Consider the following 27809-nt stretch of genomic DNA (forward strand, 5'->3'; position numbering starts at 1 on the left):
GTGTTGGGTTGTACTCTGTTTTCGGTTTGGTCGGATTGACTCAACCAAAAAAATATTAACCCACCAACAGAATCAAATTTTGATTTTTCAAACATTCAACCAAACGGGTCCAAGATTGCTTCGTCGAATGGGCTGGTCTTTTAGAAAGCAGTAGAATGTTGGGTTAGTTACCTTGAGATGGTCGTCTCCCGTCCCTCTGCTGGACATGAATGATAGAAATGGTAACTTGCATTTTCGGGGACTAGCCCGCTTCCCATTACTCGACGAGGGAAACCTTTCTTAGTTGGACCAACCCAATCGGCGGTCATTCCTGGCTCGACTCCGATAATGCAATTCCAACAATCTTTATAGTTTGGGTTAGATAGTTCATATTATTCGAGTTATCAAGTCATATAAACACTATTATTAAAAATTATCTCGCTTCCTAACATGTTTCTTACCCGCAAATTTGAATTATTCTTAGTCAAAATTTTTTAAAAAAATCTAAAAATTATATATCTTTTTAATAGTTTCAAAAGTTTGGTTGAGATTATAAAAATAGTTAACATTTAAAAAAAAATAACAAGTGACATTAGCCTTCTAATCGAGCGCGCTAAATTACTAATCATTTCAAGCACGTTAAATTATCAATCAAATCAAAAGTTGAAGTACAGTGACGATAAATTTAATTATATCAATATTTTATTACTTTCCAAATTAATTTAATAAATACATACCTAATTCGGGCAAATTGTGACAGAAAAATTCAAACTTAGACAACTTCATATTAGCCGTCTTTGATTTTAGCCTATAAATTCATTACCCATTCCACCAAATTTCTTCATCAAATCCAAGCAAACAATATCATCATTCCCTCAAAAACCCTCTTCTTCAATGGCTAATTCTTCCTCCCACAAGCTTTCCTACATCATTTTCTTCCTTTCCCTCTCCACGTTCGCTTCCGCAGCCCTAAAAGTGGGCTTCTATCGATCATCGTGTCCCGAGGCCGAGGCCATTATCGAGAATGTTGTTGATCGCGCCGTCTCTCGTAACCCTGGCATCGCTGCTGGGCTCATTAGAATGCACTTCCATGACTGCTTTGTTAGGGTATGATTCAATCTTTTTTTTCTTGGGGTTTGTGTCGAGAATTGTTAGGAAAGAGTCCCACGTTACTAACTTAGTGAATGATCATGAGTTAAAGCAAAACTACCCGAGTTTACACTCAAAGTTGACAATATCATACCATTGTGGAGAATAGTGATTCCTAACATGATATCAAAGTCATGTTCTTAACTTAGTCCCACATTGGAATGAGCTCCTTTTGGGGAAGCTTCAATATAATACCATTGTGGAGGGTCGTGATTCCTAACATGATATCAGAATCATACCCTTAACTTAGTCCTACATTGGAATGAGCCATTTTGGGGAAGTAATATAATACCATTGTTGAGGGTCGTGATTCCTAACATGGTATCAGAGTCATGCCCTTAACTTAGTCCCACAATGGAACGAGCCCTTTTGGGGAAGCTCCAATATCATACCATTGGCTAGATTCGTGATTCCTAACAAGTCCTACATTGGCTAATTAAGGAAAAAATCATGGGTTTATAAGTAAAGTCAGTGACAGAATAACTTATGCTCAAAGTGGACAATATCATACTACTATGGAGTCTCGTGGTTTCTAGCACGATTCAACCTCGGGGTTTTCTTTTTTGTTTGATTTCTAAGTTTTTTTTTATGTTGTAATTTTTTCAGGGATGTGATGGGTCAGTGCTTTTGGAATCAACTCCGGGAAACCCAGCTGAGAGATATCATCCAGCAAATTTCCCGACATTACGAGGTTTCGAGGTTATTGATGAAGCCAAGGCCAAAATTGAGGCTATTTGTCCCCAAACCATGTCTTGTGCTGACATTCTCGCCTTCGCCGCCCGTGATAGCGCCAACAAAGTTGGTGGCATTAACTATGCTGTACCAGCCGGCCGCCGCGATGGCTGCATTTCAAGGAAGGAAGAAGCTGGAACTCTCCCTAGTTTTGCTTTCAACGCCGAGAAGCTCGCCAGCGAGTTTGCGAAACGAGGGCTGTCGGTGTCGGAGATGGTGACCCTCTCCGGTGCACACTCCATCGGAATAGCTCACTGCCCCACCTTCTCCAAGAGGCTATATTCCTTCAATGAAACTCATTCACAAGACCCTTCAATGGACCCCTCGTATGTTGATTACTTGAAGAACAAATGCCCGCCACCGCGTGGTGATCGGAGCGAGGAGGCGGCCGTGGCGCTTGATTTCTCCACGCCGCACCGTTTGGACAACCGTTACTATATCGAGCTGAAGAAAAACCGTGGGCTGTTGACGTCTGATCAGACGTTATTGAGTAGCTCTTTGACGTCTAAGATGGTGTTGAAGAATGCCAATGATGGCTCCAAATGGGCTGCTAAGTTTGCTAAGGCGATGGTTAAAATGGGCAAAATTGATGTCCTTACGGGATCACAAGGCGAGATTAGGCGCCATTGCAGCTTTGTGAATTGATCTGAATGGTTCTATTTGAGCACCGACAGGGAAAGAAGTGGTTTGGTGTGTGTCTTACGTTAAACATTTGTTGTTTTGTTCAAATTCGCTACATTATTCCATTGTTTGTTGTTGTGATTGATTCATTGTTTTTTTGTTTGTTGAACTCAAAAAAAGTGTACATTTGTTGTTATATGAAACTTGTAATTCTCTTTGTTGAATAATATTTTGTAATTGATTGATTTTTGAATAATTTTTGTGACGCCCTTCCAGTAGAGTGCGTCGGTTGTCACAATCGCACTTTTCTTGGCTGTAGATTTGGTGATTTTGCAGCACTCACACCCAGCACTGATTGAGTCATGTCAAGCCAACTTAAGATTGTGTCGCATACGGTCGGACAACGTATGCTCAAGCCTCTAGTCCCGTTTTGAGAAGAATATTATAGAAAACGGGGTAGAGAGATTTTGAAAGAGAGAATGAAAGCAAGATTGAGAGAGATTAAAAACAACGTAATATGACTACAAGCAAAAGCAACACAGCGGCTAAATATCATATAACTTTCTGGGTAGGAAGAGTTTGACAACTAGTCGCATCCCTCTATAGTATATTTTGAGGCGATTTAGGTCTAGCAGGCCTGGACATGATTTCGCCGTCATACAAAATCTAGGTGGGAGGAGTTGACGATTGTTGCATCCTCCTCTAGGACATTCTAGAGCATTTCATGTCTACCAGACATAGACATGATTCTACCTAATCATCATACACTATACATCATGAAAGCATATAATGGATACCTGTCAAGGGTTTTGGTATGCCACGAGCATGCGGTCATAGACAACACGCCTAGGACAAGCATGACCGTGACACCAGTGACTCACTTGAGTGCTCGATCTTCCATTACAAGTAATTTTGAAACGACATTAACCAAAACAAAGGGTGTAAATCAATCATAAAATGAAACAAATTACATACAAAGCCAATGGTAATCAATCCAAACAAAGAAACCCTAGTTCTTAAAATGGCAGTTCCTTCTAATCTCCCCTTGAGTTTCAGTCAAAACCAGCAGCTTCCCCATCTTCACCATCGCCTTCGAGAAATCCCTCATCCACACCGCTCTATTCCTCCGGTATCTCCTCACCGTCGCCGCGGTCAAAGGGTCAGTTGCCAACGCCTGATCGGACGACAAAACCCCCATCTTCCTCTTCAAATTCTCAAAAAACTGAACATCCAACCGGTTCGGCGACACATTATCCAAATCCGCCGTTATTTGATTCAACCTACTATGCAACGGACACTTAGTTTTCAAAAAAGCCGCAAACTTTGGGTCCAAAGACGGATCAGTTTGATTAATTGTATCGTTAAAGAAATAAAGGCGTTCGGAGAAGGCGCTGCAAGGAGCGATTCCGATGGAGTGGGCGCCTGAGAGAGCCACCATGTCTCTCAACGACAGGCCTCGTTGTTCGAATCGTTGTTTAAGGAACCCAATGTCGGATGTCGGAAATGGCACGTTGTCGGAAACGTTTGCTCCATGTGAAACCAGTGAGTCGCGACGGCCGCCAGGGACCGCGTAGGTGAATTGACCGGTGATGGCGACGCTGTCCCGAGCTGCAAAGGCTAAAATGTCGGCGCAAGAAACTGTGTTTGGACATAGGGATTCGAGATGGGATTTGGCGTCGTCGATTACTTCGAAGCCTCGTAATAATGGGTTGGCGAAATTGTCTTTCTCCGAATCGGGATTTTGCGACGTTTTGTCGAGGAGTATCGATGCATCGCAGCCCTGTCATTGTTTAATTCATAGATAGAATTAGTGTTTATGTAAGGAGATATTGTCGTCTTTAAGCTCCATTTAGGTTTTCCCTCAAGATTTTTAAAACGTGTCTACTGTGGAGTTTCCACATCCTTGTAAAGAATGTTTCGTTCTCCTCTCCAGCTGAGGGATGTGCCAGTGAAGAAGCTGAGTTCCGAAGGGGGCTGGACACGAGGTAGTGTGCCAGTAAGAACGTTAAACCCCGAAAGGGGTGGATAGGGGGTTTCACATCAATTGGAGAAGCGAACGAGTGCCAGCGAAGACACTGGGCCCCGAGGAGAGGTGGATTGTGAGATCCCACATCAATTGGGCAGGAGAACAAAACAAAACCTCTCCCTCCTACCAGAAGTGTTTTAAAAATCTCGAGGGACCCAGAAAAGGGGTGGATTGGGGGATTTCACATCGACTAGAGAAGGGAACGAGTGCTAGCAAGGACGCTAGGCCTCGAAGGGGGTAGATTATGAGATCCCACATCGGTTAGGAAGGAGAACATGGCAACCGCTCCCTAGCATAAACGTTTTAAAAACCCAAAATTACAATACCTATTAGCGGTCGATTTGAATCGTTACCGTTTAAATCTATAATCCAAAAATGTTGTAAATATAGAAGAAAATGTAGAAAGTTATGAAGATGGAGGAGTAATGGAGGCTTACTAGAACAATACAATCATGAAAATGCAAACGAATAAGGCCAGCAGCCATGCCAGGGTTGTGGAGAACAGCCTTCGCCACTGTGGCTCTCACAATGCGTTCAGCCAAAGGACATGTCTGACGATAGAACCCTAATTCCAAGCCTTGACAATAAGCTTTAGATGCCATTACTATGCCCACCATTAACAAACCCACAAGCTTGGCTTCTCCCCTCAAAGTATTCATTTTGTACTAGCTAGCTTAGACAAACAAGAAAGAGAAGAGAGATGGATAAGAGTTCGTGATCGATCATATATATAATGAAAATTACACATAATTTACTATGTCGAAATGTTTCTAAGAGTGAAGACTATCTTTATAGACAAACATGAGTTCTTTAACCGTGTTTTTTTCTCACTCACATGCTTCCTTAAAAAATCTCCAAGATATCATCGAACATAGGGTTACTCCAAGCTAAAACATGTTTAAATTTAGAATTCTTATGATTGATCGATCAATCGAAAAGTAGAGTACATTAGAGGGATATGATCGAAATCTTCGAAGACTTTGGCATAGAAATTGGAGGATGCAACAATTATTAGGACAAAAAAAAAGGGTTTCATCAATAGGGATTTCGATTCGGAGAAGAAATTAAAAAGACAAACTTTGATGACATTCAATATTTGTCGCATTTAACGATAGGACTTAGGAATATCCACAACACCATACCAAATGTTCCTTAGGATTGATCGAAATGCAATGTTCAACAATTCTGTATGTTAAGAAATAGACAAAAAGTTGACACTTTTCTTTAAAAATAGTGTCATTTTTGCATAAATATAAATGTAATTACATTATTAAATTAGGTTGGGACTTTTTTTTTTTTTAAGACCCGACTCAATTGTTTAAATTATAAATATGAAATAATAATAATATGAAATTAAATAGAATTAAAATAATTATATATATAATTTTATCGTAAACAAAAATAAAAAATAAATATATATATTTAAAAAAAATTAACAATAAATTCAAATTAATTCAGCTCGACCAATTTGAATTAACTCAACTCACCAAATTTTCATTTATTTGAACGTAATTAATCGAGTTTAATTGAGTTTGGTCGACCAAATTTTTTTAGCACTCCAATGTTAAAATTTAACATTTAATTATTATATAATAAAAATAAAGATTTGAAATATTATTTATTATTTAAAATTAAAGTGTAATTGCACATGGACGGTGGAGATTCCAAGATTTTGACTTTAAAATAAAATAAATAAAGAAAAAATCCAGCTCATCGCCACCTCATAATATTCCAATTTCCTAAATTTTTTAATAATAATAATAACGAAATTCATTAAAATATTGCAAAAAGAACGGAAATCTCAGATGGAAGAATCGGGCGGCGGAATTGAAGAACAAACCACGGTGAAGCCGCCGTCGACGGTCAAGTTATGCCCACTGACATAAGCCGACTCGTCGGACGCCAAAAACAAAACCGCCTCAGCGACATGTCGACATTTCAATACAATCCCTTTCAAATTCGCCAGACTGCTTGTGTTCCTCTCCGCCTCCTCCACACTTATATTATAACTCTCACACGTCATCGGCGTCGCCACCCCGTACGGCGAAACTCCGTTCACTCTAATCCCGTACTTCCCCAGCTCACTACACGCCGTTTTCACCACCCCAACCACCGCGCTTTTCGACACCGTGTACGCTGCCGGCCCAACCCCACCCATCGCCGCTGCCACGCTGGAAGTACAAATAATCGACCCACGTGTCTTGCTTTTTACCATCGCACGTGCGGCGTGTTTAACCGTTACCGTCACGCCTTTCACGTTAGTTCTCATCGTGTTCTCGAATTCCTCCATGTCTAAGTCCAGGATTCCGGCAAGTGGTCCCATCATGCCGGCGTTGCTGAATAGGATGTCCAACCGGCCGTGTTTTTCCACCGTGAAAGCGACGGTTTTCTCGACCGACACCTCGTCTCTGACGTCACAGTGGTGGAAGCTGGCTTGGTTTTGGCCGATTTCCGCCGCGAGTTTTTGTCCCAATTCGTCTTGGATGTCGGCGATGACGACAATCGCGCCGTTGGCTGCGAATAGTCTCGCCGTCTCCTCGCCGATCCCACTGGCGGCGCCGGTGATCAGAGCTACTTTTCCTTGTAACCTAAGAAATTAAAAACAGAAATAATAGTGAATAATTAAAATCAATTTGTTTGAACATAAATTGATTAAAAATCTTACCTTGGCTTCGACATTGTTCTTCAGAATTTGAGAATTGAACGAGATCCTTGATCGTATATATATATTAATATAAATCTTTGAATATCTCACTTATATGATCATGGGGATTTGTGACATTAATTAATAACTTATTAAAAAAATTATTTTTTGGAATCTATATTTTGTATATTTTAATGTTGTAATTATAAGGTGGGTTATTAGGTAATAATTATTTTAATTGTTTAAAATAATTAGATAAATTGGAATTGAAATTGTATGATGAATTTGTGGATGATATTAGGAGATGTCTTGCAAGGACGAAGCAGGTGCGGTGCTCGAGCAAGTGGGTGAGATTTTCTATACAAAATTCATAAAATTTGGGCTCATTATTTGTACTATATGGAAAAAAAATGAATTGGTGGGTCCTTCTGTTATCCCGATTTCCACACCCTTATAATTTTGTTACGTTACGTTTCCGCACTTTACTAAGGAAGAATAGAAGGGTGTGGAAACTGGGAGAACGCACTTTACTAAGGAAGAATAGAAGGGTGTGGAAACTGGGAGAACATAACGAAACTTGAAACCTAAGGAAGAAACATCCTTTATAAGAGTGTAGAAACCTAAGGGAACGAGTGTTAGCAAGGAAACATTCTTTATAAGGGTGTGGAAACCCAAGAGAACGAGTGCTAGCGAGGACACTAAGCCCTGAAATTCTTTGTAAAAGTGTGGAAACCTATGGGAACGAGTGCTAGCGAGAACAGTGAACCTTGAAATTCTTTATAAAGGTGTGGAAACCTAAGGGAACGAGTGCTAGTGCTAGCGAGGACACTGGAGGAAACCTAAGGGAACATAACGAAACATTCTTTATAAGGGTGTGAAAACGTAAGGAAACGAGTGCTAGCAAGGACGCTGAGCCTCGACATAGGGTGAGGGGTGGACATGAGGCGATGTGCCAGCAACGACGCTGGACCCTGAAGAAGATGGATTGATAAGTCCTACATCGATTGGAGAAAGGAACGAGTATAAGTGAATACATAACGAAGACACTCATAGTAAGAAAAACTTTTATTCATTGCTCAATTAATATTTCTTTCGAACATGATTTACTATTATTCATTACCATATTTATCATCAATAGCTTTTTCTCAACTCAACCTATAATCCTCTTGGATCGACAAAGTTTTATTTGAATTTGAACATACTCATCATCAAATCATACACTAAAAGAAGCGAATCACCCTATTGATTTGACCGCCGTGAAGCCGCCGTCGACCACCAAGTTTTGACCACTTATATAAGCTGATTCATCCGATGCAAGAAACACAACGGCCTCAGCTACATGGCTAGCCTTCAGCGCCACACCCTTCAAGCTTGCCGATGCAGAAACAAGCTCTTCAACCTCACTCTCTTCCATATTAAAAAACTCACAAGTCAGCCTCGTCGCCACCGCGTACGGCGACACACAATTCACCCTAATCCCATACGCCCCGAGCTCCCCGCAGCACGACCGCACCACCCCCAACACCGCATGCTTCGAGGTTATGTATGCTGTCGATGCTATCCCACCAAGCACCGATGCCGTGCTCGCCATACATATGATCGACCCTCGTATATTTCCTTTCACCATTGCTTGTCCAGCATGCTTGATCGTCGCTACTACCTAAAAAAATAACTTAATGTATATCGTAACTTATCAACTTAAACTTTTGAGTTAAGTGTACGAACAGAACATACCCCACGAATGTTGGTTGAAATTACGTTGTCAAAGTTCGACATGTCATACTCTAGAATTGAAGTAAGAGAGCCTGTTATGCCAGCATTACTGACAAGAATGTCGAGACGACCGTATTTCTCAACGGTGTAGCTCACGGTTTCTTCGACTTGGTTCTCGTCTCTCACGTCGCAGTGATGAAAGCTGGCTTGGTCGACGCCGATGGAGGTTGCTACTTTCTGACCCAGTTCGTCGTTGATGTCGGCTACAACGACATAAGCACCGTTGGCTGCAAATAGCCTCGCCGTCTCTTCACCGAGGCCGTTGGCGGCTCCCGTTATGAGAGCCACCTTCCCATCCAGCCGCCTGGTTGAGAAACTTGTAAGATATTGAGATGTTGGTAATGGACATAAGGAGAGAGAATAGATTGTTACCTTGTTGGTTTAGACATGGTTGAGATCGTCTTCAAGCCAAGCTCTTTGCTATGTTCTTCGTGACTCAGTAACCTAACGTTAATAATAGAAAGGGTTAAAACAAGAGGTCCGTCACGACCCTAACCATGATTAGGACGTGTAGCGTGTAAACGAAAAATTCAAGGAAAACATTATTTAAAAAGTATTTCAACTATTTGGTAAGAAAAACACATTACTAAAATTTCATAACTAAAAGGACAATAAATTTGTGGTAGTTATTATGTGATCATCAATGTGTGGCTGAAAAAATAAGCAAACACATTGGTGGTTGCTTACTGTTTGTCTTTATTTTTTTTAAGCTATAGATAAGTAGGAGACTCCATCACGTAACGTTAATAATAGAAAGGGTAAAAACAAGAGGTCCCACTAACTTAAGCATCAAAGGTGAAGTGACAAGTATCACGTGGAGTTATTATTTGGCATAGTGACGAGTATCACATGGTGTTATTTGTCTCATATTTGTGTTGAAGCCTTAACTATTCTTTGAGGAGGATTGTGTGAGATCTTATATAAGTTGGACAGGGGAACGAATCATTTCTTATAAGAGTGTGAAAGTATTTCCCTAGCATACGTATTCTAAAATCGTGAGACTGACGACGATACGTAACGGGTCAAAGCGGACAAAATATATTAACGGTGGGCTTGAATTGTTACAAATGATATCAGAGTCAGACACGGGGCAGTGTGAAATTCCACGTTGGTTGGAGAGGGAAACGAATCATTCCTTATTAAAGTGTGAAAATCTCTCCCTAGCACATGCGTTTTAAAACTGTGAGGCTGACGGTGATACGTAACAGGCTAAAACAGACAATATTTGCTAGCGGTGGGCTTAAGTTATTACAAATGATATCAGAGCCAGACACTGGGCGGTGTGCCAGCGAGGACGTTGGCACCCAAGGGGGTGGATTGTGAGATCCTACATCAGTTAGAGAGGGGAACGAATCATTCTTTATAAACGTGTGAAAACCTCTCTCTAGTAGACGTGTTTTAAAAACAGACAAATTGGCTTCCATTTGATCAAGTTAATTTTCATTGCAATTGAAGGTGGGTTTATTCCTCAAAGTTCCAACTTTGAAATGTTTCGAAAGTAGAACATTATTACTCAAATCATACAAACCCTTAACAACACACAATCATATGACTGGTCGGACCGCCGTGAAGCCGCCATCGACGACCAAGTTTTGTCCACTTATATAAGCTGATTCATCAGATGCGAGGAACAGAGCTGCCTCAGCTACATGGCTAGCCTTCAGCACCACACCCTTCAAGCTTGCCGATGCAGAAACAAGCTCTTCAACCTTACTCCCTTCCATATTCAAAGTCCGGCGAGCCAGCGGCGTTGCCACCCCATGTGGCGACACACAGTTCACTCTAATCCCATACGCCCCAAGCTCCAAGCTGCTCGACCTCACCACCCCCAACACCGCATGCTTCGAGCTTGTGTATGCCATCGGCCCCGCCCCTCCTATCGTGGCCGACACGCTCGCCGTGCAAATGATCGACCCACGTATGTTTTTCTTCACCATTGCTCGCTGTGAATGTTTGATTAATCCACCACACCTAAATGGTGTGAAAGTTATCTTATTTATAATCAAATAAATTACAAGGATATGGAAATAGTAATAAATGGAAATAACAATAAATGGAAAGATACCTATGGTAATAAGGAAAATATCTAATATTTGCCTTATAATAAAATATCAAATATAATATATACGCGAAAGTATAATTTATTACTAAATATCCTTAACACTCGCGCACCGTGCTTAATCGTCCCAACCATCTTTTTAAAAGTACGAATCCAAAAATTTAGAGGCTAAATCGAATAGATTCTTAAAATTTAAAGGGTATGAATAGATTTCCAAATAACATAATCCGCGGACGTTGGTTGCAAATATGTCATCGAAATCGGATATATCAAGCAATAGAATTGAAGCGAGAGAGCCCATGATGCCAGCATTGCTGAAGAGAATGTCGAGGCCGCCATGTTTTTCAACGGTGTAGCTCACCGTTTCTTCGACTTGCTTCTCGTCTCTAACATCACAATGGTGAAAGCTGGCTTGGTCGATGCCGATGGAGGCAGCCACCTTCCTACCCAGTTCGTCGTCGATGTCAGCTACGACAACGAAAGCGCCGTTGGCTGCAAATAGTCTCGCCGTCTCCTCGCCGATGCCGCTAGCGGCTCCTGTTATGAGAGCCACGTTCCCATGCAGCCGCCTGCATCAGAAATTTTAGCACATAGATAGAGAAAGAGAGAAAGAAATGAGTGTTACCTTGATTTAGACATTGTTAAGATGATCTTCAAGCTTTTGGATATATGTTCAAATTTGTACATAATATTTTATATAAATACATCTCCTATAATTAAAATAATTTTTAATGTCATCCATGTAATAAAATAATGCAAAAAATTCAATGATATATATATTTAATGTGTATTTATCTATTTATGTCGTATTAAATTCTATTTATTTTATTTAAATAAAGTTATTACCTTCAATTTATTAGCAAATTTTAACTTTATTGGGCATTGCCTTTTTAGATCAATTTGGGTTAATTAACGAGTTTCCTTTTTCAATTCAATTATGTTCAAATTTGACAATAAAAATTTTAAAATTTAATTACTTTAATGACATGTTTAATTATGTATTAGTTGAATTAATCAAAATTTTAAACTTTCATAATTCAATCAATTTAAATAACGCCTTACAAAATTCATTTTTAAATGTAGATATTAACATGATATTAAAAATAAAAATAAAAATAAAAAAAGCCTTAATTTTTTTCTACTTTTATGTTTTTAATTTTTGCTATTTTGATAGAATTTTGAGAGTAAAACTAAAAAGGGAAATCTAACGTACATTAGAACAAACTTCATCTTCCTTATTTAGGAAAGTGTGGAAACCTAACGTAACAAGATTAGAAGGGTGTGGGAATCCATAGAACAAAACCAAACTTGAAACCTAAGTGAGTAACTGATATGAACGAAGAGATATCAATCATACAATATACTTCAATGAAGATGTGAAGAAAAAGTTGTCAAAATTATCAAAAGATGTTTCAATTCATGCCACATTAAAAAAGAATGAATTTTGATTGTTATTAATTTTGGGTGGGTTACAATTTAGAGTTATTGTATTTTAAGATTTTTTATTTCAGTTAGGTTACAATTAACTAATGGCTAATTATGGTAATTAAGTATGAATGTTACCACTCTTGTAATGCCTTCCATAGTTTCATTTTTTAGGCTATATAAAGGCATGTATGTTGGATTTGTAAGCAGACTTGGAAAATATATTAAAAGAAGCATTTGTGCTCTCTTTAGTCCATGACTAAGTTTCTTTGCAATTCTACGTAGTTTAGGTTGCATGTGAATCATTCAAGCTCGACATGATCAATCTTGCTTGTGGAGTGATTCGAATCTCAAACAAGTGTTTGAGATATTTGATCAACAAGAATCATTCAAGCTAGACATGATCGATCTTGCTTGTGGCGGAGTGATTCGAATCTCAAACAATGTTCTTGCCTTGAGATATTCGATCAACAAGGTAATCCGAATCTTATTCCCCTTGTATTGATTCTTTATCTTATCAGTAGCATTCTTTATAAGAGTGTGGAAATCCAAGAGAATGAGTGCTAGGGAGGACGTTGAGCCCTTAAATTCTTTATAAAGGTGTGGAGACCTAAGGGAATTGAAATTTTTTATAAAGGTGTGGAAACCTAAGGGAACTGAAATTCTTTATAAAGGTGTGGAAACCTAAGGGAACGAGTGCTAGCGAGCTAAGGAAACATAACAAAACATTCTTTATAAGGGTGTGGAAACGTAAGGAAACGAGTACTAGCGAGAACGCTGAGCCCCGAAGTAGGGTGAGGAGTGGACATGAGGCAATGTGCGAGCAAGGACGCTAGACCCTGAAGGGAATGGATTGGTGGGTCCCACATCGATTAGAAAAAGGAACGAGTATCAACGAGTACATAACGAGGACGCTGAAAGTAGGGAAAACTTTTATTCATTGCTCAATTAATATTTCTTTCGCACATGATTCATGATTATTCATTTCCATATTTATATCAATAGCTTTTTCTCAACTCAACCTATAATCCTCTTGGATGGATTAAGTTTTATTTGAATTTGAACATACTCATCATCATTCAAATCATACACTAAAAGAAGCGAATCACCCTATTGATTTGACCGCCGTGAAGCCGCCATCGACCACCAAGTTTTGACCACTTATATAAGCTGATTCATCCGATGCAAGAAACACAACGGCCTCAGCTACATGGCTAGCCTTCAGCACCACACCCTTCAAGCTTGCCGATGCAGAAACAAGCTCTTCAACCTCACTCTCTTCCATATTAAAAAACTCACAAGTCAGCCTCGTCGCCACCGCGTACGGCGACACACAATTCACCCTAATCCCATACGCCCCGAGCTCCCCGCAGCACGACCGCACCACCCCCAACACCGCATGCTTCGAGGTTGTGTACGCCATCGATGTTATCCCACCAAGCACCGATGCCGTGCTCGCCATACATATGATCGACCCTCGTATATTTCCTTTCACCATTGCTTGTCCAGCATGCTTGATCGTCGCTACTACCTAAAAAAATAACTTAATGTATATCGTAACTTATCAACTTAAACTTTTGAGTTAAGTGTATGAACAGAACATACCCCACGAACGTTGGTTGAAATTACGTTGTCAAAGTTGGACATGTCGAACTCTAGAATTGAAGTAAGAGAGCCTGTTATGCCAGCATTGCTGACGAGAATGTCGAGACGACCGTATTTCTCAACGGTGTAGCTCACGGTTTCTTCGACTTGGTTCTCGTCTCTCACGTCGCAGTGATGAAAGCTGGCTTGGTCGATGCCAATGGAGGTTGCTACTTTCTGACCCAGTTCATTGTTGATGTCAGCTACAACGACATAAGCACCGTTGGCTGCAAAGAGCCTCGCCGTCTCTTCACCGATGCCATTGGCAGCTCCGGTTATGAGAGCCACCTTCCCATGCAGCCGCCTGGTTGAGAAACTTGTAAGATATTGAGATGTTGGTAATGGACATAAAGAGAGAGAATAGATTGTTACCTTGTGGGTTTAGACATGGTTGAGATCGTCTTCAAGCTAAGCTCTTTGCTATGTTCAAATTTTCACACAACCAATATGAACATAATCATATATTGATAGTAAATTTGTGGTAGAACCATGAAGATATTATTTCATCAATGTGTGGCTGAAAATATAAGCAAACCATTGGTCCTCAATTATTGGTTGCCTTCATTTTTTAAGCTATATATAAGTAGGACACTCCATAACCTAACTTTAACCCACTAACTTAAGCATCAAAGACTAAGTGACAAGTATCACGTGGAGTTATTTGGCATAGTGACAAGTATCACGTGGTATTATTTGTCTCATATTTGTGCTGAAGCCTTAACTATTCGATCGTGTGAGATCTTATATACGTTGGAGAGGAGAACGAATCATTCCTTATAAGAGTGTGAAAGTCTCTCCCTAACATATGCATTTTAAAATCGTGAGGCTGATGACAATACGTAACGGGCCAAAGTGGACAAAATATGTTAGCAGTGAGCTTGAATTGTTACAGATGATATTAGAGCTAGGGGCAATGTGCCAACGAGGACGTTGGCACCCAAGAGGGGTGGATTGTGAAATTCCACATTGGTTGGAGAGGAGAACGAATCATTCCTTATTAAAGTGTGAAAATCTTTCCCTAGCACATGCTTTATAAAACTGTGAGGCTGACGGCGATACATAACGAGCTAAAACAGACAATATTCGCTAGCGGTGGGCTTAAGTTGTTACAAATGATATCAGAGCCAGACTGGGCGGTGTGCCAGCGAGGATGTTGGCACCCAAGGGGGTGGATTGTGAGATCCTACATCAGTTGGAGAGGAGAACGAATCATTCACTATAAACGTGTGAAAACCTCTCCCTAACAGACGTGTTTAAAAATCGTAAGGGGCCAAAACGGACAAATTGGCTTCCATTTGATCGCACCAAGTTAATTTTCATTGCAATTGAAGGTGTGTTTATTCCTCAAAGTTCCAACTTTGAAATGTTTCAAAAGTAGAACATTATTACTCAAATCATACAAACCCTTAACAACACACAATCATATGACTTTATTTAATGATGCTGAGACCATTAGTAGTGTATAGATTTACAATAAAGTCACCCAAATTTAATTACTTTATTTAATGATATGTTTAATTATGTATTAATTTTTTTTAATAAAAAACAATTTATATGTAAGGCAGGTTTGTAAAAAGAAACAAAAAATCGTCGGGAAAATCGCGAGAACTCGCGAGAAATCTGGCTACTCGGAAGAGGAGAAATCGCGTCTTATTTATGGCGATTCCCACTTGTAGAAGTATTAATTCTAGGTCACTGTTTCTACCGGAGCTCGTCTTCAAGATCCCACGCGGCCCATCGAAGCGCCGCCGAAACCCTAAATTCTTCTATGGAATGGCGGAATTGAACGTAAATATACAATTTGTTTCCTCATTGTTAGTTTCTTTCCCGTTTATTGATTCTCTATTTGCTATGGTTTGTTTGTTGGTTTGGTTGGTGCAGTTCTTGATATATTGAAATGTTCTTCCAGTTCGTTCTGTTCTTGAAATGTTATTTGATGATGGTCTAAATTCAAATATCCATTGCCAGTCTCATGAAGCATTGTTACTGTCTCGTGAATTGTTCAATTGATTTCGTTCCACTGGATCTGATTGTCGTTATTACTACTTCTGAGCCTTTGCTGGCTGAATTCATAGCAGAATCTTGATGTTGTACGATTTTATCCAAACATATATGCATAAATCTTCGTTGTTACTCTGTTACAATCTAATCCTAGTTTCGAACATTTCTGAATTTCATGTTTTGGTTGTTTTCAGTTGTCGGTCTTCTATGAAGTTCCTCCTCTTTTGCCTTCTGTGGTCACTGTAAGTATTCCAGCCTTTAACCTGGTTTCAGTTCCATTGTTAGCTTAAAATCAATCATGAAATGCATAGCTGAGATAGTCTTAATGTCGTGATGTGTTTCTAGTATGTCATAGGATGTTTGCAAATATAGGCACTGCTGCTACCTTTGCTTGAGAGGTTACTTAAACGTAGTCTAGAAAGCTATGTTAGGATTGAGTTATTTGGGTGTCACAATCGCATTCTTACGGGACGTTTATAAGTGATTGTGCGGCACTCACTCTCACTACCGAGTGAGTCAACCAACTCGAAATCTTGTCGTCTTCGGTCTAACGATGTATATTCAAGTCGCTAGCCCGACTTTGAGAAGAAGATTTTAGAAAATGGGGTAGGGAGAGATTTTAAAAAGAAAGTTTGAAACCAAGATTCGAGAGAATTGAAAAAAACAACGTATATACTGTGAGCTGACCTTCATGAGACTGGCAATGGAGTGTTTTCCCTATAATACAGACATTTCAAGTCTACCAGCATCAACATGTCTAAAACCAAAATATCCACTTCCAATCTCATGGAGGGTAGGAATAATAGACAACTAGTTGCATCCCTTCCAATCTCACGGAGGGTAGGAATAATAGACAACTAGTTGCATCCCCTATCATACATACGTTTTAAGCCTACCAGCATATACATAATTCAGTCATATATCATACACTTAAAAAATATTAAAAGAAAATATACATCATGAAAGCAGTAAGAAAACATCAAAGTGATCAAGACAAGGAATTCAAACGAGTAGAGTACCCTCATGTCACTTGTGGGATAAGATTAACCCTTTAATATGTTTACGAAGACCTCTAACTTATTAGAGAAAGGGGGTTCAATCGAAACAAAATTGTTCGTTTAGGGGCAAAGAGGTATCTTCCATCTATGGGCGAAGTGGAGAGGGCCAATGGAATAAACTGCGTGTGCAATCTTTTAAACTACTCACCACTAGTTTAAAACATCATTGAGTTGATCATTGAGTTGTTTATGACACAAGAACTTAGTTCAGCTTCAACAATCGTGCTTACATCATATGTTTTACTAAAAAAGTTAATGTACTTGCACAAAAATATGCTGAGACCAGCTGGTTTATTTAGTACATGTTCATAATCAGCAACCGGAAGAAAACTTAGTATTAGAAAATTATTTACATTACAATAAATGGGATTGCAGTGCTCGTTTTTACAGGAAGAAGAAGTTACACTCATTGGCATCCACTGTTATCCAACCATCTCTGCAGACTACAAAGAGCCTGCGCAGACAGACTGCAGTATCTCAATTTTCTCTGCTGTGGTAGTGAGGAACCGTCGCCATGGAAACTAGAGAAGCAAACCACCACAACAGTCAGATTATCGAACGAGTCCAATCGCAAAGCACGCAGGACGAGCTCTCGAGCACACCGCTCTGGGTCATCGTGCCGTTGAAGCCCCTGTCGAACTACATTGACTGCTTGCTGGCTCGACATCACATCCCAAATCCCATCACAAGCTATGATCAAGAACTCATCCTCCTCTGTAAGAACAACCTGCTTGCATTCTGGTTCTGCAATGAGAGGTGAAGGAGAGCCATGTGGGAGCTTCATGTCCCAATCCCCCAACGCCCGCGACACCGATAAAACACCGTTCAGATAGCCACCATCAACATAGCCACCCAGCTCTTCCACCCGTTGCTTCTCCAGCGAATAAATCGGCCGGTGGTCTTGTGACATATCTACTGCCTCTCCATTCCGGCTGAGAACAGCCCGGCAATCTCCAGCATTCGCCACCATTAAATGCCTGAAGAACAGATAATACACCATTAAATGCAATCAGCTCTTGATTGTCGAGGAGGGTTGGGAGGGAGTCCCACATTCTAATGGTACGAGACGTTTTGGGAAGCTCAAACTAAAACCATTAGAGTTTATGCTCAAAGTGGTATGAGACTTTTTGGGAAGCTCAAACTAAAACAATTAGAGTTTATGGTTAAAGTGGACAATAATATTCTATCGTGATTACTAACAAACTACAAACTCTACAAATACAGGGACGAAGGATCATTACATGGGGGAGGAAGAACATACCTTCCAAGCACAAGGGCTGTCAGGGCCGTCGTCCCACACGAATTACTGACACCGGAATCATCAGCTAGAGCTTGATCAGCCAGAAGAAATGCTTTCCGGAGGCAATTTTGTATCTCCTCCGGCAAGACTTCATCGAAATCTGGCATTTGAGGAAAATTGACATCCTCAAAAAAGAGTCTAAGAACATTCTTTCTGATATAAGCTGCTGCTTCAGGTCCTCCATGTCCATCAAACACCTGAAAAAGCATAGGAACTCCACTAAGATCATGTCCATAGTACACAAAGACAACCCAAATTCAAAGAACTGAGCTCACCCCATAGAAGGCACTTGGCTTAGGAAACTTAAACAGCGATCCTAAATGCGAAGACAAATCGTCTATCCTTATATGTTCATCTTCCATGAATCTCCTCGGTCCAATATCAGCAAAGCTACCCGACCGGAGATTCGGAAATTCCTTATCCTTCGCCTTATCGGCGTCGGAATCTGGAATTTTCTTCATGGGTTTAATATCCTGAAGATGCAGAAACAAATATCATAAAACTCAAACAAGCGCTCAGAATCCAACAACAGATCAATTTTGCACAAAATACAAACAAAGATGAACTTGAAATCATGATTCCAAAGAATCTAAACCCCAAAATCCAGAACTATCACTATCGCCCCGAAATCGAACCCGATCACCACAGAAACAATTTCGTAACGATCACTGTTGCTTTCCCTAACTCAGGTTGAATTTACCTATAAGAAGAGGAAGAAGAAGAAGAACATACCGATTGTGAACTGGAAGAAACCGGTTCGGAAGCACGAACACGATCGAGAGTCGAAATACCACCATTAATGGACTCAATTTCCTCAAGACGAGTCTCCTTACTGTAATACGGCACCTCCAAAACTGGGAGGCTCTTCGGACAAACAATAACCTCTGCTTCAGCCACCATTTTTACATTGACCAAAGAATCAGATTCTTCAACAGAGCGATCAGAATCGTTACAACAAGAAGATCGGTAAGTATGAATTAGAATTCGGATCGGTTTCTTTTTTTCTTTTTTTTTTTTCTCTGGAAATTTTAGAATGTTGATCGGAAATATTTTTGAACAAGTCGGCGATGAAGAACAATATATAGTTGAGACGACGCGGGGGAGAGTAAATTCATGGAAGGAGACGGAGCACGTAACGCCGTTATCGGGACTTGTTTACGAAGACACGTTACCGTCTTCGCGTTGACGCGTGGCAGGCTTATTTTCTTAACTTTTGCAAAATTACTGAAATAGCCTTCCTTTGAATTGCGTTGACTTCGTTTCTCTTTAAAGGGAGACCGTTATGTGACGTAGGATCATGGGTCTGGCAGCTGTAGAGCTTTCTAGCGACTTGTTTCCATGCCTGCCGACGTGGAAATTAAGCTACTTTTTTAGACTTTTAGTTGTTAGCGAAAAGAAAATATATGTTGATAATTTTTAAAAAATAATAATCCTCTATTAATTTATTTAATTAAAACTATCGATAAGAATAAATAATAGTGCTTTCTTTTCTTAAATAATAAAATTAATATGGGTTGAGATTACGTAAGCAATTATTTAAGGAGTGCTGGAATTACGTGTCAGAATTGGCCGACCCGTCAGATGGTTTCAGACGCGGTTCGAATAAATTGGTGGGTCTATCACCACGTGTCAACAAAAGAGTGGCTCAAATTTATATAGTCTCTAGTCCATTATCAATAACTTTTCTAATTCCCTTTTTTTTCATCCATTTATACATTTTTTTAATACTCTCCACTTTTAAAAATAAAAATAAAAATATTCTTACATTTAATATTATATTTAAAATGCATCCACATATTTTACCTTTAAAAAAAATAATTCTTATCGTTAATATTAGATCAAAATCATCTATGGATATCTAATAGATTATCTCTAAATTTTTTATTTTTTTTTCTTTTGAAGCCTTCGAACAAAGTACACCCTTTGTTCAATACTTTAGAGCTCTCCAGGCTTTACTTTGGTTTCCTTAAAAGGCCTCGTAGCAATGGTGATAGTATTCTTTAATTATAAACTCATGATAATTTCCTAAATTAGTCTATGTTGATCATTCCCTAAAATACATACCAATGGATATTGTCCGTTTTGACATGTTATGTATCACTATTAGCCTTATAATTTTAAAATACATTTAACCATCTTACAATCCACATTCATGGCGGCCAACATATTCGCTGGAACACTATTCGGTGTCTAGTTCTAATACCATTTATAATAATCTAAGCCCATCGTTAATAGATATTATCCACTTTAATCCATTACGTATCGTTGTCAGCCTCACAATTTTAAAATTTCCACATTTTTATAAAGAATGAGATCTCACTTAGTATATCTAAGTTAGATTAAAATAAGCATATAGTTTAATGAGATTACATCAAGCCTGTTAGTTAACATGATCGATGTCATGATAAAGTGTTATTGTGATATTTTTATTTATTTATTTGTAACGTCGATCTATTTATCATCGATAATATTTGTCTAATAAACGTTAAAATAAAAAATAAAAAAAAATGTTGATTTTAGAGTATTGTGAGTGGGGATTGAGTTTGGTTTGGGTGGTGTAGTTCAGCAACCCACTCATTAAATAAAATTAATTTTCTTTTCTTTATTATTATTATTATTATATTAATTTGATTATTTCTTATAATTAATTAAAAGTAATTGATTTTATTTCTCTCATATTTATCCTAATTGATGACATCAATTTCCACAATTTGTACTTTTCTTAATTTTAATTTTCTCTTATTTATTTATTTATTTTGTAAATAAAAACATATATTTAATATAAAGGATGTGCATGTGTTTTATTTTATAGTGAACAAAAAATAATAAAAAAAGAAAAAGAAAAAGTTGTTCTAGATAAACGTGGAGGAAACCACAGAGACGTGTGTATTTCCATCAAACACGTGCCACCTTTTACTGTCTCATCAACTTAAAACACTTTATATGTGTGGTTACCAAAAGTTATTTATTTTGTAATATATTTTATTCCAAATACTGAGATACAATTTAAAAATATGTAACGGAAAAAAGTGGACAATATATTGTTAACAACGGGCTTACACAGTTAAAAATGATAGAAGAGCCAGACACCGAACAATATGTTAACGAAGACGCTAGGATTCCAAGGAAAGTGAATTGTGATGCCAACGAACATGAGTGTCACAATCGCATTTTTTATGGCAGCGCACTTGCTATTGTGCGGCACTCACTTTCCAACGACAAGTGAGCTAAGCCAATTCGTTCTTACGTTGCCTACGGTCAAGCGACGTATGCTCGAGACTCTAGCCTCGATTTTAAGAGAAAGTTTTAGAAAACGAGGACAGAGAGAGATTTTCGAAAGAGACGTTATATAAACAAGCAAGAGAGAAATAACAACGGCTCACAGTATATAACCTTAGGGATGGAGAAGTTAACAACTAGTCATATCCCCCTATAATAAATTTTGAGGCATTTCATGTCTGATAGGTCTAGACATGATATTTCTGAAACATCATACTTAAATACAAAAGTAAAACACTAAAATATGAAAAGATATAAAGGGTTGGGTTTGTCATGGGCATGCGGCCATGGGCAACATGCCTTGAACGAGCATGACCGTGACACTGAGCTCCTAATGGGGTAAATTGTAATGAGCTTGAACCGTACGGTGTGCTAGCAAAGACATTGAGTTGCCAAAGGAAGTAAATTGTGAGTAGACTTGAGTTTGACGGTGTGCCAGCAAAGACGCTGAACTCTCGAAAGAGGGTAGATCGTGAGTTTTATTATATCAAAACTATTCATTTATTTTTAATGGATCGACATAAAAACTATATTATCATGAATGGATAGTCTCAATATATATATATATATATATATATATATATATATATATATATATATATATTACTTTATTTATTAGGTTATTTATTTAAATATAAAAATAGTGTGATTCTTCTGGTATTAAAAATATATTTCGTAATGATTTTGAAATTATTTAAAAATGATTTTAACTATTTTTTAAAATAATAAATGGTGGATAATATGAATTAATTTTTTATTGAACATCGGAGTAAGACAATAATTGGTGAAATAGTGAATTAAAAAATGAATCTGACACGTGTTCGAATTTGATTTGTTCGTATTGGGGACAGTAAAATGATTCTCTCCAACCAACCACACAAATTTATTAATGAAATAGTAAATTTAAAGGAATAATTTAATTGAAATATAATTTATTATTCCACATTGGGCCTTCCAAATTTGGGCCGACAAAACCGAACTTTTTAAGCCCATCACCTTGTTAAGTACCCGGGCCTCAATCTAGGCCCAAAACAAAGCATAAACACGTCAACATAGTTAAACTAAAATATAATTGCTAAAAATAATTAAAATATGTCATACATCTCTATTGGTACGAGGTCTTTCGATAAAACCAAAAGCAATGTCATGCGAGCTTATGCTCAAAGTGGACTATCATACTATTGTGGAGGGTCGGGGGTTACTAACACATAGTTCAACTAATTTAGACACGTATATTCGATTAAGAGGTCAAAGATTCAAATCTCTCAGCCAACATTCTTTTTAGATATGATATCGACGTGGGTTCCAGAAGGTATTAGGGTTTAGGCTCGATTTTGAATGCATGCCCACCACGAGTAGTGGGGTAAGGCGTGGCCAAAAATTTGACCCCTAAGTCAAAATTGGCAATTTGGCATTGCCTACTCACAAATTTGTCTTCCTCTTTGCAAATTACACACTTTTCCCTTTTTCTTCCTTTAAAATATCTCTCTTTTTATTCTCTTCTTTGGAATCTTCTTTAAACACTCTTTGAGATATGTTTAAATCTTATTTGGTTTAAAACCCTTTTGTGTTAAAGTCTCACGTCCACTAATTAAGGGAACATTCTGAATATATAAGTACGAGACATTATCTTCATTGGTATGATGTTTTTTAGAAAAATCAAAGCATCCCTTATAAGAGTGTGGAAACATCTCTCTAGTAGACGCGTTTGGAAATCGTGAGGCTGACGACGACATGTAACGAGCCAAAACGGATAATATTTGTTAGTAGTGGACTTATTACGAAAGTCACGAGAGCTTGACAATATCGTATCATTATAGAGGGTACCCTAATAGAATATAGATTCAACGTAAAAAGGGAGACAAATTGAATAAAACTTTGGGGCTCTTTTTTAAAGTAGAAATAGCTTTTTGTGGTGTGTGTGTTAGAGGCATGTGAGGCAGTGTTAGAGAGAGAGAGAGAGAGAGTAAAGAAGATGGATGGAGATGCAGAGGGCACCACCAAGTCTCCACTGCCCTTTGTCATGTCGTTTTACTCCCACTCTCACATACCATGTTTCCACAAACTCAAAAAGTCACCCAAACAAAAAAAAAAGTTTCAAACTTTCATATAAACCCTACGAGTTTGTATCGGTTCGAACCCTAAACTTTCAGTTCATCGGTTTGTGTTTTGTTTCCCTCTCCAACAGATGTGGGATCTCACAATCCACCCCCTTTGAAGGTCAGTGTCTTCGTTGGCACACGGCTCACTTTGATCTGACTCAGATAGTATTTGTAACAACTCAAGCTTACCGTTAATAAGATATTGTCCGCTTTGGCCCGTTACGTATGATTGTCAGCCTCATGGTTTAAACCGACCTTCGATAGATGTTGTAATTGTTGGATGAAAGTCCTACATCGGCTAGTTTAGGGAATGATCATGGGTTTATAATCAAGTAATACTATCTCCATTGGTACGATGCTTTTTTGTGGAAGCCATGAGAGCTTATACTCAAGATGGACAATATCATACCATTGTGGAGATGGGTGATTTCTAATATGGTATCAGAATTAAAAGTTTATGGTTCAAATCGTTACAACCCGACGTGTCGATTTTTTTTTTTTTCATTAAACAATTATCAAAATTCTCTTATGGGGTTTCTTTTTTTGTTTTGTTTTGCTTTAAAAGCAGGCCTTTCAGCCACTCTCCCACTTGTAGTTGTCTATTACATTCCTTCTGCAATTTACAAGTATCAAAACCTGTTTGCACCAATTAATAACCTTAAATCCTCACTTTTTAAGCCTAAAGCTGTGACCAAAAACATGTTCTTTTTAGTTCAAAACAGCTTTTGAAGTTCTCCAACAACAGCAACAATCAGCATTTCAAGTAGCAGATTCACTGAAAAAAGCTCTTCAAGGCATCTTTGGTTCTTAATATGTGGCTTGAATTACTAGCTCAACCCGAAGAAGAAGAAAAACCCATCTCGTTCGTCGTTTTTAAATTGAGAAAAGTTAACGTTCGGGTGAGTAGCCAAAGAGGTCAAGTGATTAGGGTTTCATTAGGGTTTTTATCAAAGTTTCACACATTTATAAAGAATGTTTAGTTTCTCTGACATGGAAAACACTACAACATATGATTATTGTAACGACTGATCCACCGCTAGCAGATATTGTCCTTTTTAGGCTTTCACTTTCGGACTTCCCCTCAAGACTTTAAAACGCATCTGCAAGGGGAAGGTTTCCACACCCTTGTAAAGGGTGGTTTGTTCTCCTCCCCAACCAACGTGGGACTTCACAATCCACTCTCCTTCGTGGCCCAGCGTCCTCCAATCGATGTGGAACCGCCCCCAAATCCACCCCTCTTTGGGGCCCAACGTCCTTACTGGCACACCGCCTCGTGTCTATCCCCCTTCGGGGGAACAGCGAGAAGGCTGGCACATCGTCTGGTATCTGGCTCTGATATCATTTGTAACGACCCAGATCCACCGCTAGCAGATATTGTCCTCTTTAGGCTTTCCATTTCGAGCTTCCCCTCAAGACTTTAAAATGCGTCTGCTAGGGGAAGGTTTATACACTCTTATAAACGGTGATTTGTTCTCCTCTCCCATCAATGTGAGACATCACAATTACGTTTCTTAATCTTTTCCAAAAGTTAATTTAAACATGTTACAATAATCATCCTATAATTGACAATGATTTTGGCTTTTATGAGTACTAATGACCTCATTAATAGGCAGGCCTATAAAGCTTGAAACTTTAGGGTTTTGTTTTTGAAAAAAAATATAGAAATTTTGTCAGATTATTGAAACTAGATTTGGGACCAAAGTGAGGCATGGTTATGGGAAGAACATGGGAGGCTTATCTCCAATCCCACTGCCCTTTTCTTCTTCCTTTTTCTCAAACACTCAATGCCACTCTCCATTTTGTGTATTAAAGGTCAATGCCTACATGAATTTGGTCGGTTCCACTGCTCAAATAATCAATCCAAAAGTAATAATTTCAACATCAACCCTTTGATTCACCTTCCACTTTCACTTAAAGTTGTGTTTTTTCTCTCATTATATAGCCAAAGATTCAGCCTTTCTTGCTTTGTGTTCATCCCATGTTGAAATACCCTCTTGGGTTCTTGAGAAATCCAAGTAATTTCGTTGAAGAAAGTGTTTTTTGAGTGTTTTGAGACATACCCATCTCAAAAAATGTCTAATTTTGTGTTGTCATTGTCATTTTGTGTTACTTTTTTGTGTTGTCTTCTTTGTTCTTCTCAAGCTCGATGGCATCATCATTCCAAGCAAAAACACTCTCACCATCATAAACGTAGCTACATTTCACATCCTCCTACTCCTTCTCCTTCACCGGGCGATGGCGATTACATTAACGAAACGAATATCTTCGACGTACGAGGCTTTGGTGCTGTCGGCGATGGCGTTGCTGACGACACCGAGGCGTTTAAGATGGCTTGGGATACGGCGTGCCAGAGTGACAATGCTGCCGTCGTGCTCGTTCCTTATGGCTACTCGTTTATGATTCAATCAACAATCTTTACTGGCCCTTGCCATGGTCATCTCATGTTGTGGGTTGATGGCACGTTGATGCCACCGGATGGCCCTGATGCCTGGCCGAGGAATGCTAGTCGCCGGCAGTGGTTGGTGTTCTATAGAATTGATGGGATGTCCTTAGAGGGTGGAGGTGTGGTTGATGGGCGAGGTCAAAAATGGTGGGATCTTCCTTGCAAACCACACAAGGTATTGGTTCGATCTTCTTCGATGTTTAAGTAAATGTCTCCGACGTTCTAACACGAAGATATTTTTAAACTTTAGGGACCAAATGGAACCACGTTACCAGGACCGTGTGACAGCCCAATTGTAAGTTCGTGCTGACCATATGATACTTCTCTATTAAGATCGGGATATGATGAAATTACTTATGTGTATCACATTGTAATGATTTTAGGCTATAAGGTTCTTCATGAGCTCGAATTTGACTGTCCAAGGACTTAAATTCACAAACAGTCCTCAGTTTCACTTCAGATTCGACGGTTGCAAGAATGTTCATATAGAGTCGATTCATATAAAGTCTCCGGGTCTTAGTCCCAACACTGATGGTATCCACATCGAGAACACAAATGGCGTCGGGATATATAATTCAGTCATTTACAATGGTAAGTTGGTTGAAAAGTATCTTTGCTAAGAGTATGAATTATAAATCCTGATTCTACTCATCGTTATGTAGGGGATGATTGTGTATCAATTGGGTCGGGTTCATATGATGTCGATATCCGGAACATCACTTGTGGACCAAGTCATGGAATTAGGTATGGTATAAATTAGTAGTAGTTCAATTAGTTAAGATATTAATAATCTCCTGTTCTTAGACCTTTTTATTTCGGCCCAGTATCGGAAGTCTTGGTGTTCGAAACTCGAGAGCTTGTGTTACAAACATAACGGTCAGGGACTCGGTGATCAAAGACTCAGACAACGGTGTTCGGATCAAGACATGGCAAGGTGGGTACGGAGCCGTAAGAGGAATAACATTTAGCAACATTCACATGGACAACGTTAGGAATCCCATCATTATCGACCAATTCTACTGTCTAACCAAAGATTGCACCAACCAAACCTCAGCTGTCTCAATATCAGACATTGAATACACAAACATCAAAGGAACATACGACATTCGAAGCTCACCTATGCACCTCGCCTGCAGCGACGCCGTCCCGTGTACCAACCTAACGTTGTCGGAGATCGAGCTCCTTCCTGCTCAAGGAGATATAGTATTGGACCCTTTTTGTTGGAATGCTTATGGAGATCTTCAAACACTTACCATTCCCCCTGTCTCATGCTTGCAAGAGGGGCTTCCTTCTTCTATCAAATTAAACAATGACAATGAGTATTGTTGATCCTTACCACAACATACAATCATATGTATATAAAATAATCACGAATGTAGTTGAAACGAGGCCCGATCAAGTTTATATGTCATGTCACACGATACCACGAAAAAACAACTCCTATTAAGTAGTTGATTTATAGCTACGTTATATTATGATATCTGTCGACTTTGAGTTAAAGATGTACTCGAACGTTATTCGCACTCCGAGTATATGCACAAAAAATTGCACTCACCCACCAACATGTCTCCTTT

General features: G+C 38.9%; 8 protein-coding genes and 1 long non-coding RNA gene across 9 annotated transcripts; 3 read left to right on the top strand and 6 right to left on the bottom strand.

Moving 5' to 3' along the window:
- The first annotated feature begins 873 nt into the window (after positions 1-873).
- Positions 874-2505, top strand: LOC111807754 (peroxidase 5-like). Its single transcript, XM_023693622.1, has 2 exons — positions 874-1086; positions 1735-2505. Exons 1-2 carry the CDS (start codon positions 874-876, stop codon positions 2503-2505), a joined length of 984 nt encoding a protein of 327 aa, XP_023549390.1.
- Positions 2506-3490: 985 nt separating this feature from the next.
- LOC111807755 (peroxidase 5-like) lies at positions 3491-5109 on the bottom strand. Its single transcript, XM_023693623.1, has 2 exons — positions 4945-5109; positions 3491-4261 (listed from the first exon to the last, which is right to left on the bottom strand). Exons 1-2 carry the CDS (start codon positions 5107-5109, stop codon positions 3491-3493), a joined length of 936 nt encoding a protein of 311 aa, XP_023549391.1.
- Positions 5110-6234: 1125 nt separating this feature from the next.
- Positions 6235-7274, bottom strand: LOC111806669 (short-chain dehydrogenase reductase 3b-like). Its single transcript, XM_023692048.1, has 2 exons — positions 7173-7274; positions 6235-7095 (listed from the first exon to the last, which is right to left on the bottom strand). Exons 1-2 carry the CDS (start codon positions 7184-7186, stop codon positions 6309-6311), a joined length of 801 nt encoding a protein of 266 aa, XP_023547816.1. The 5' UTR covers positions 7187-7274; the 3' UTR covers positions 6235-6308.
- Positions 7275-8198: 924 nt separating this feature from the next.
- On the bottom strand, positions 8199-26258 carry LOC111806672 (short-chain dehydrogenase reductase 3b-like). The gene is made up of 5 exons (XM_023692051.1): positions 26254-26258; positions 15287-15292; positions 9297-9351; positions 8886-9228; positions 8199-8811 (listed from the first exon to the last, which is right to left on the bottom strand). The coding sequence occupies exons 3-5, from the start codon at positions 9311-9313 to the stop codon at positions 8386-8388; spliced, it is 786 nt and encodes a 261-aa protein (XP_023547819.1). The 5' UTR covers positions 9314-9351; positions 15287-15292; positions 26254-26258; the 3' UTR covers positions 8199-8385.
- LOC111807756 (short-chain dehydrogenase reductase 3b-like) lies at positions 10371-11629 on the bottom strand. The gene is made up of 4 exons (XM_023693624.1): positions 11609-11629; positions 11345-11552; positions 11089-11118; positions 10371-10867 (listed from the first exon to the last, which is right to left on the bottom strand). Exons 1-4 carry the CDS (start codon positions 11620-11622, stop codon positions 10469-10471), a joined length of 651 nt encoding a protein of 216 aa, XP_023549392.1. The 5' UTR covers positions 11623-11629; the 3' UTR covers positions 10371-10468.
- On the bottom strand, positions 13321-14530 carry LOC111806673 (short-chain dehydrogenase reductase 3b-like). Its single transcript, XM_023692052.1, has 3 exons — positions 14425-14530; positions 14014-14356; positions 13321-13939 (listed from the first exon to the last, which is right to left on the bottom strand). Exons 1-3 carry the CDS (start codon positions 14439-14441, stop codon positions 13514-13516), a joined length of 786 nt encoding a protein of 261 aa, XP_023547820.1. The 5' UTR covers positions 14442-14530; the 3' UTR covers positions 13321-13513.
- Positions 15735-18673, top strand: LOC111806675. The gene is made up of 4 exons (XR_002816863.1): positions 15735-15840; positions 16248-16295; positions 17487-18226; positions 18336-18673. It is a non-coding gene; the product is annotated as an uncharacterized LOC111806675 (long non-coding RNA).
- Positions 17318-19466, bottom strand: LOC111806671 (probable protein phosphatase 2C 2). The gene is made up of 4 exons (XM_023692050.1): positions 19144-19466; positions 18687-18884; positions 18373-18608; positions 17318-18088 (listed from the first exon to the last, which is right to left on the bottom strand). Exons 1-4 carry the CDS (start codon positions 19309-19311, stop codon positions 17518-17520), a joined length of 1173 nt encoding a protein of 390 aa, XP_023547818.1. The 5' UTR covers positions 19312-19466; the 3' UTR covers positions 17318-17517.
- Positions 25749-27710, top strand: LOC111806670 (polygalacturonase At1g48100). The gene is made up of 5 exons (XM_023692049.1): positions 25749-26410; positions 26486-26530; positions 26619-26826; positions 26898-26979; positions 27060-27710. Exons 1-5 carry the CDS (start codon positions 25865-25867, stop codon positions 27562-27564), a joined length of 1386 nt encoding a protein of 461 aa, XP_023547817.1. The 5' UTR covers positions 25749-25864; the 3' UTR covers positions 27565-27710.
- The last annotated feature ends 99 nt before the right edge of the window (positions 27711-27809 follow it).

This window comes from Cucurbita pepo, chromosome LG12 (genome assembly GCF_002806865.2).
Source record: "Cucurbita pepo subsp. pepo cultivar mu-cu-16 chromosome LG12, ASM280686v2, whole genome shotgun sequence".
Taxonomy (NCBI): Eukaryota; Viridiplantae; Streptophyta; class Magnoliopsida; order Cucurbitales; family Cucurbitaceae; genus Cucurbita; species Cucurbita pepo.

Coding starts and splice junctions, on each gene's coding strand:
- LOC111807754 (XM_023693622.1), top strand. CDS start 874: ATGGCTAATTCTTCCTCCCACAAGCTTTCCTACATCATTTTCTTCCTT. Junction 1,087..1,734: donor TCCATGACTGCTTTGTTAGG/GTATGATTCAAT, acceptor TAATTTTTTCAG/GGATGTGATGGGTCAGTGCT.
- LOC111807755 (XM_023693623.1), bottom strand. CDS start 5,109: ATGGCATCTAAAGCTTATTGTCAAGGCTTGGAATTAGGGTTCTATCGT. Junction 4,262..4,944: donor TTCATGATTGTATTGTTCTA/GTAAGCCTCCAT, acceptor AAACAATGACAG/GGCTGCGATGCATCGATACT.
- LOC111806672 (XM_023692051.1), bottom strand. Junction 8,812..8,885: donor TTTCAACCAACATTCGTGGG/GTATGTTCTGTT, acceptor TTATTTTTTTAG/GTAGTAGCGACGATCAAGCA.
- LOC111807756 (XM_023693624.1), bottom strand. Junction 11,119..11,344: donor AGAAGCAAGTCGAAGAAACG/GTGAGCTACACC, acceptor ACTTTTAAAAAG/ATGGTTGGGACGATTAAGCA. Junction 10,868..11,088: donor CGATTAAGCACGGTGCGCGA/GTGTTAAGGATA, acceptor AAACATTCACAG/CGAGCAATGGTGAAGAAAAA.
- LOC111806673 (XM_023692052.1), bottom strand. Junction 13,940..14,013: donor TTTCAACCAACGTTCGTGGG/GTATGTTCTGTT, acceptor TTATTTTTTTAG/GTAGTAGCGACGATCAAGCA.
- LOC111806671 (XM_023692050.1), bottom strand. CDS start 19,311: ATGGTGGCTGAAGCAGAGGTTATTGTTTGTCCGAAGAGCCTCCCAGTT. Junction 18,609..18,686: donor AGCCAAGTGCCTTCTATGGG/GTGAGCTCAGTT, acceptor ATGCTTTTTCAG/GTGTTTGATGGACATGGAGG. Junction 18,089..18,372: donor ACAGCCCTTGTGCTTGGAAG/GTATGTTCTTCC, acceptor TCTGTTCTTCAG/GCATTTAATGGTGGCGAATG.
- LOC111806670 (XM_023692049.1), top strand. CDS start 25,865: ATGTCTAATTTTGTGTTGTCATTGTCATTTTGTGTTACTTTTTTGTGT. Junction 26,531..26,618: donor GACCGTGTGACAGCCCAATT/GTAAGTTCGTGC, acceptor TAATGATTTTAG/GCTATAAGGTTCTTCATGAG. Junction 26,980..27,059: donor GGACCAAGTCATGGAATTAG/GTATGGTATAAA, acceptor ATTTCGGCCCAG/TATCGGAAGTCTTGGTGTTC.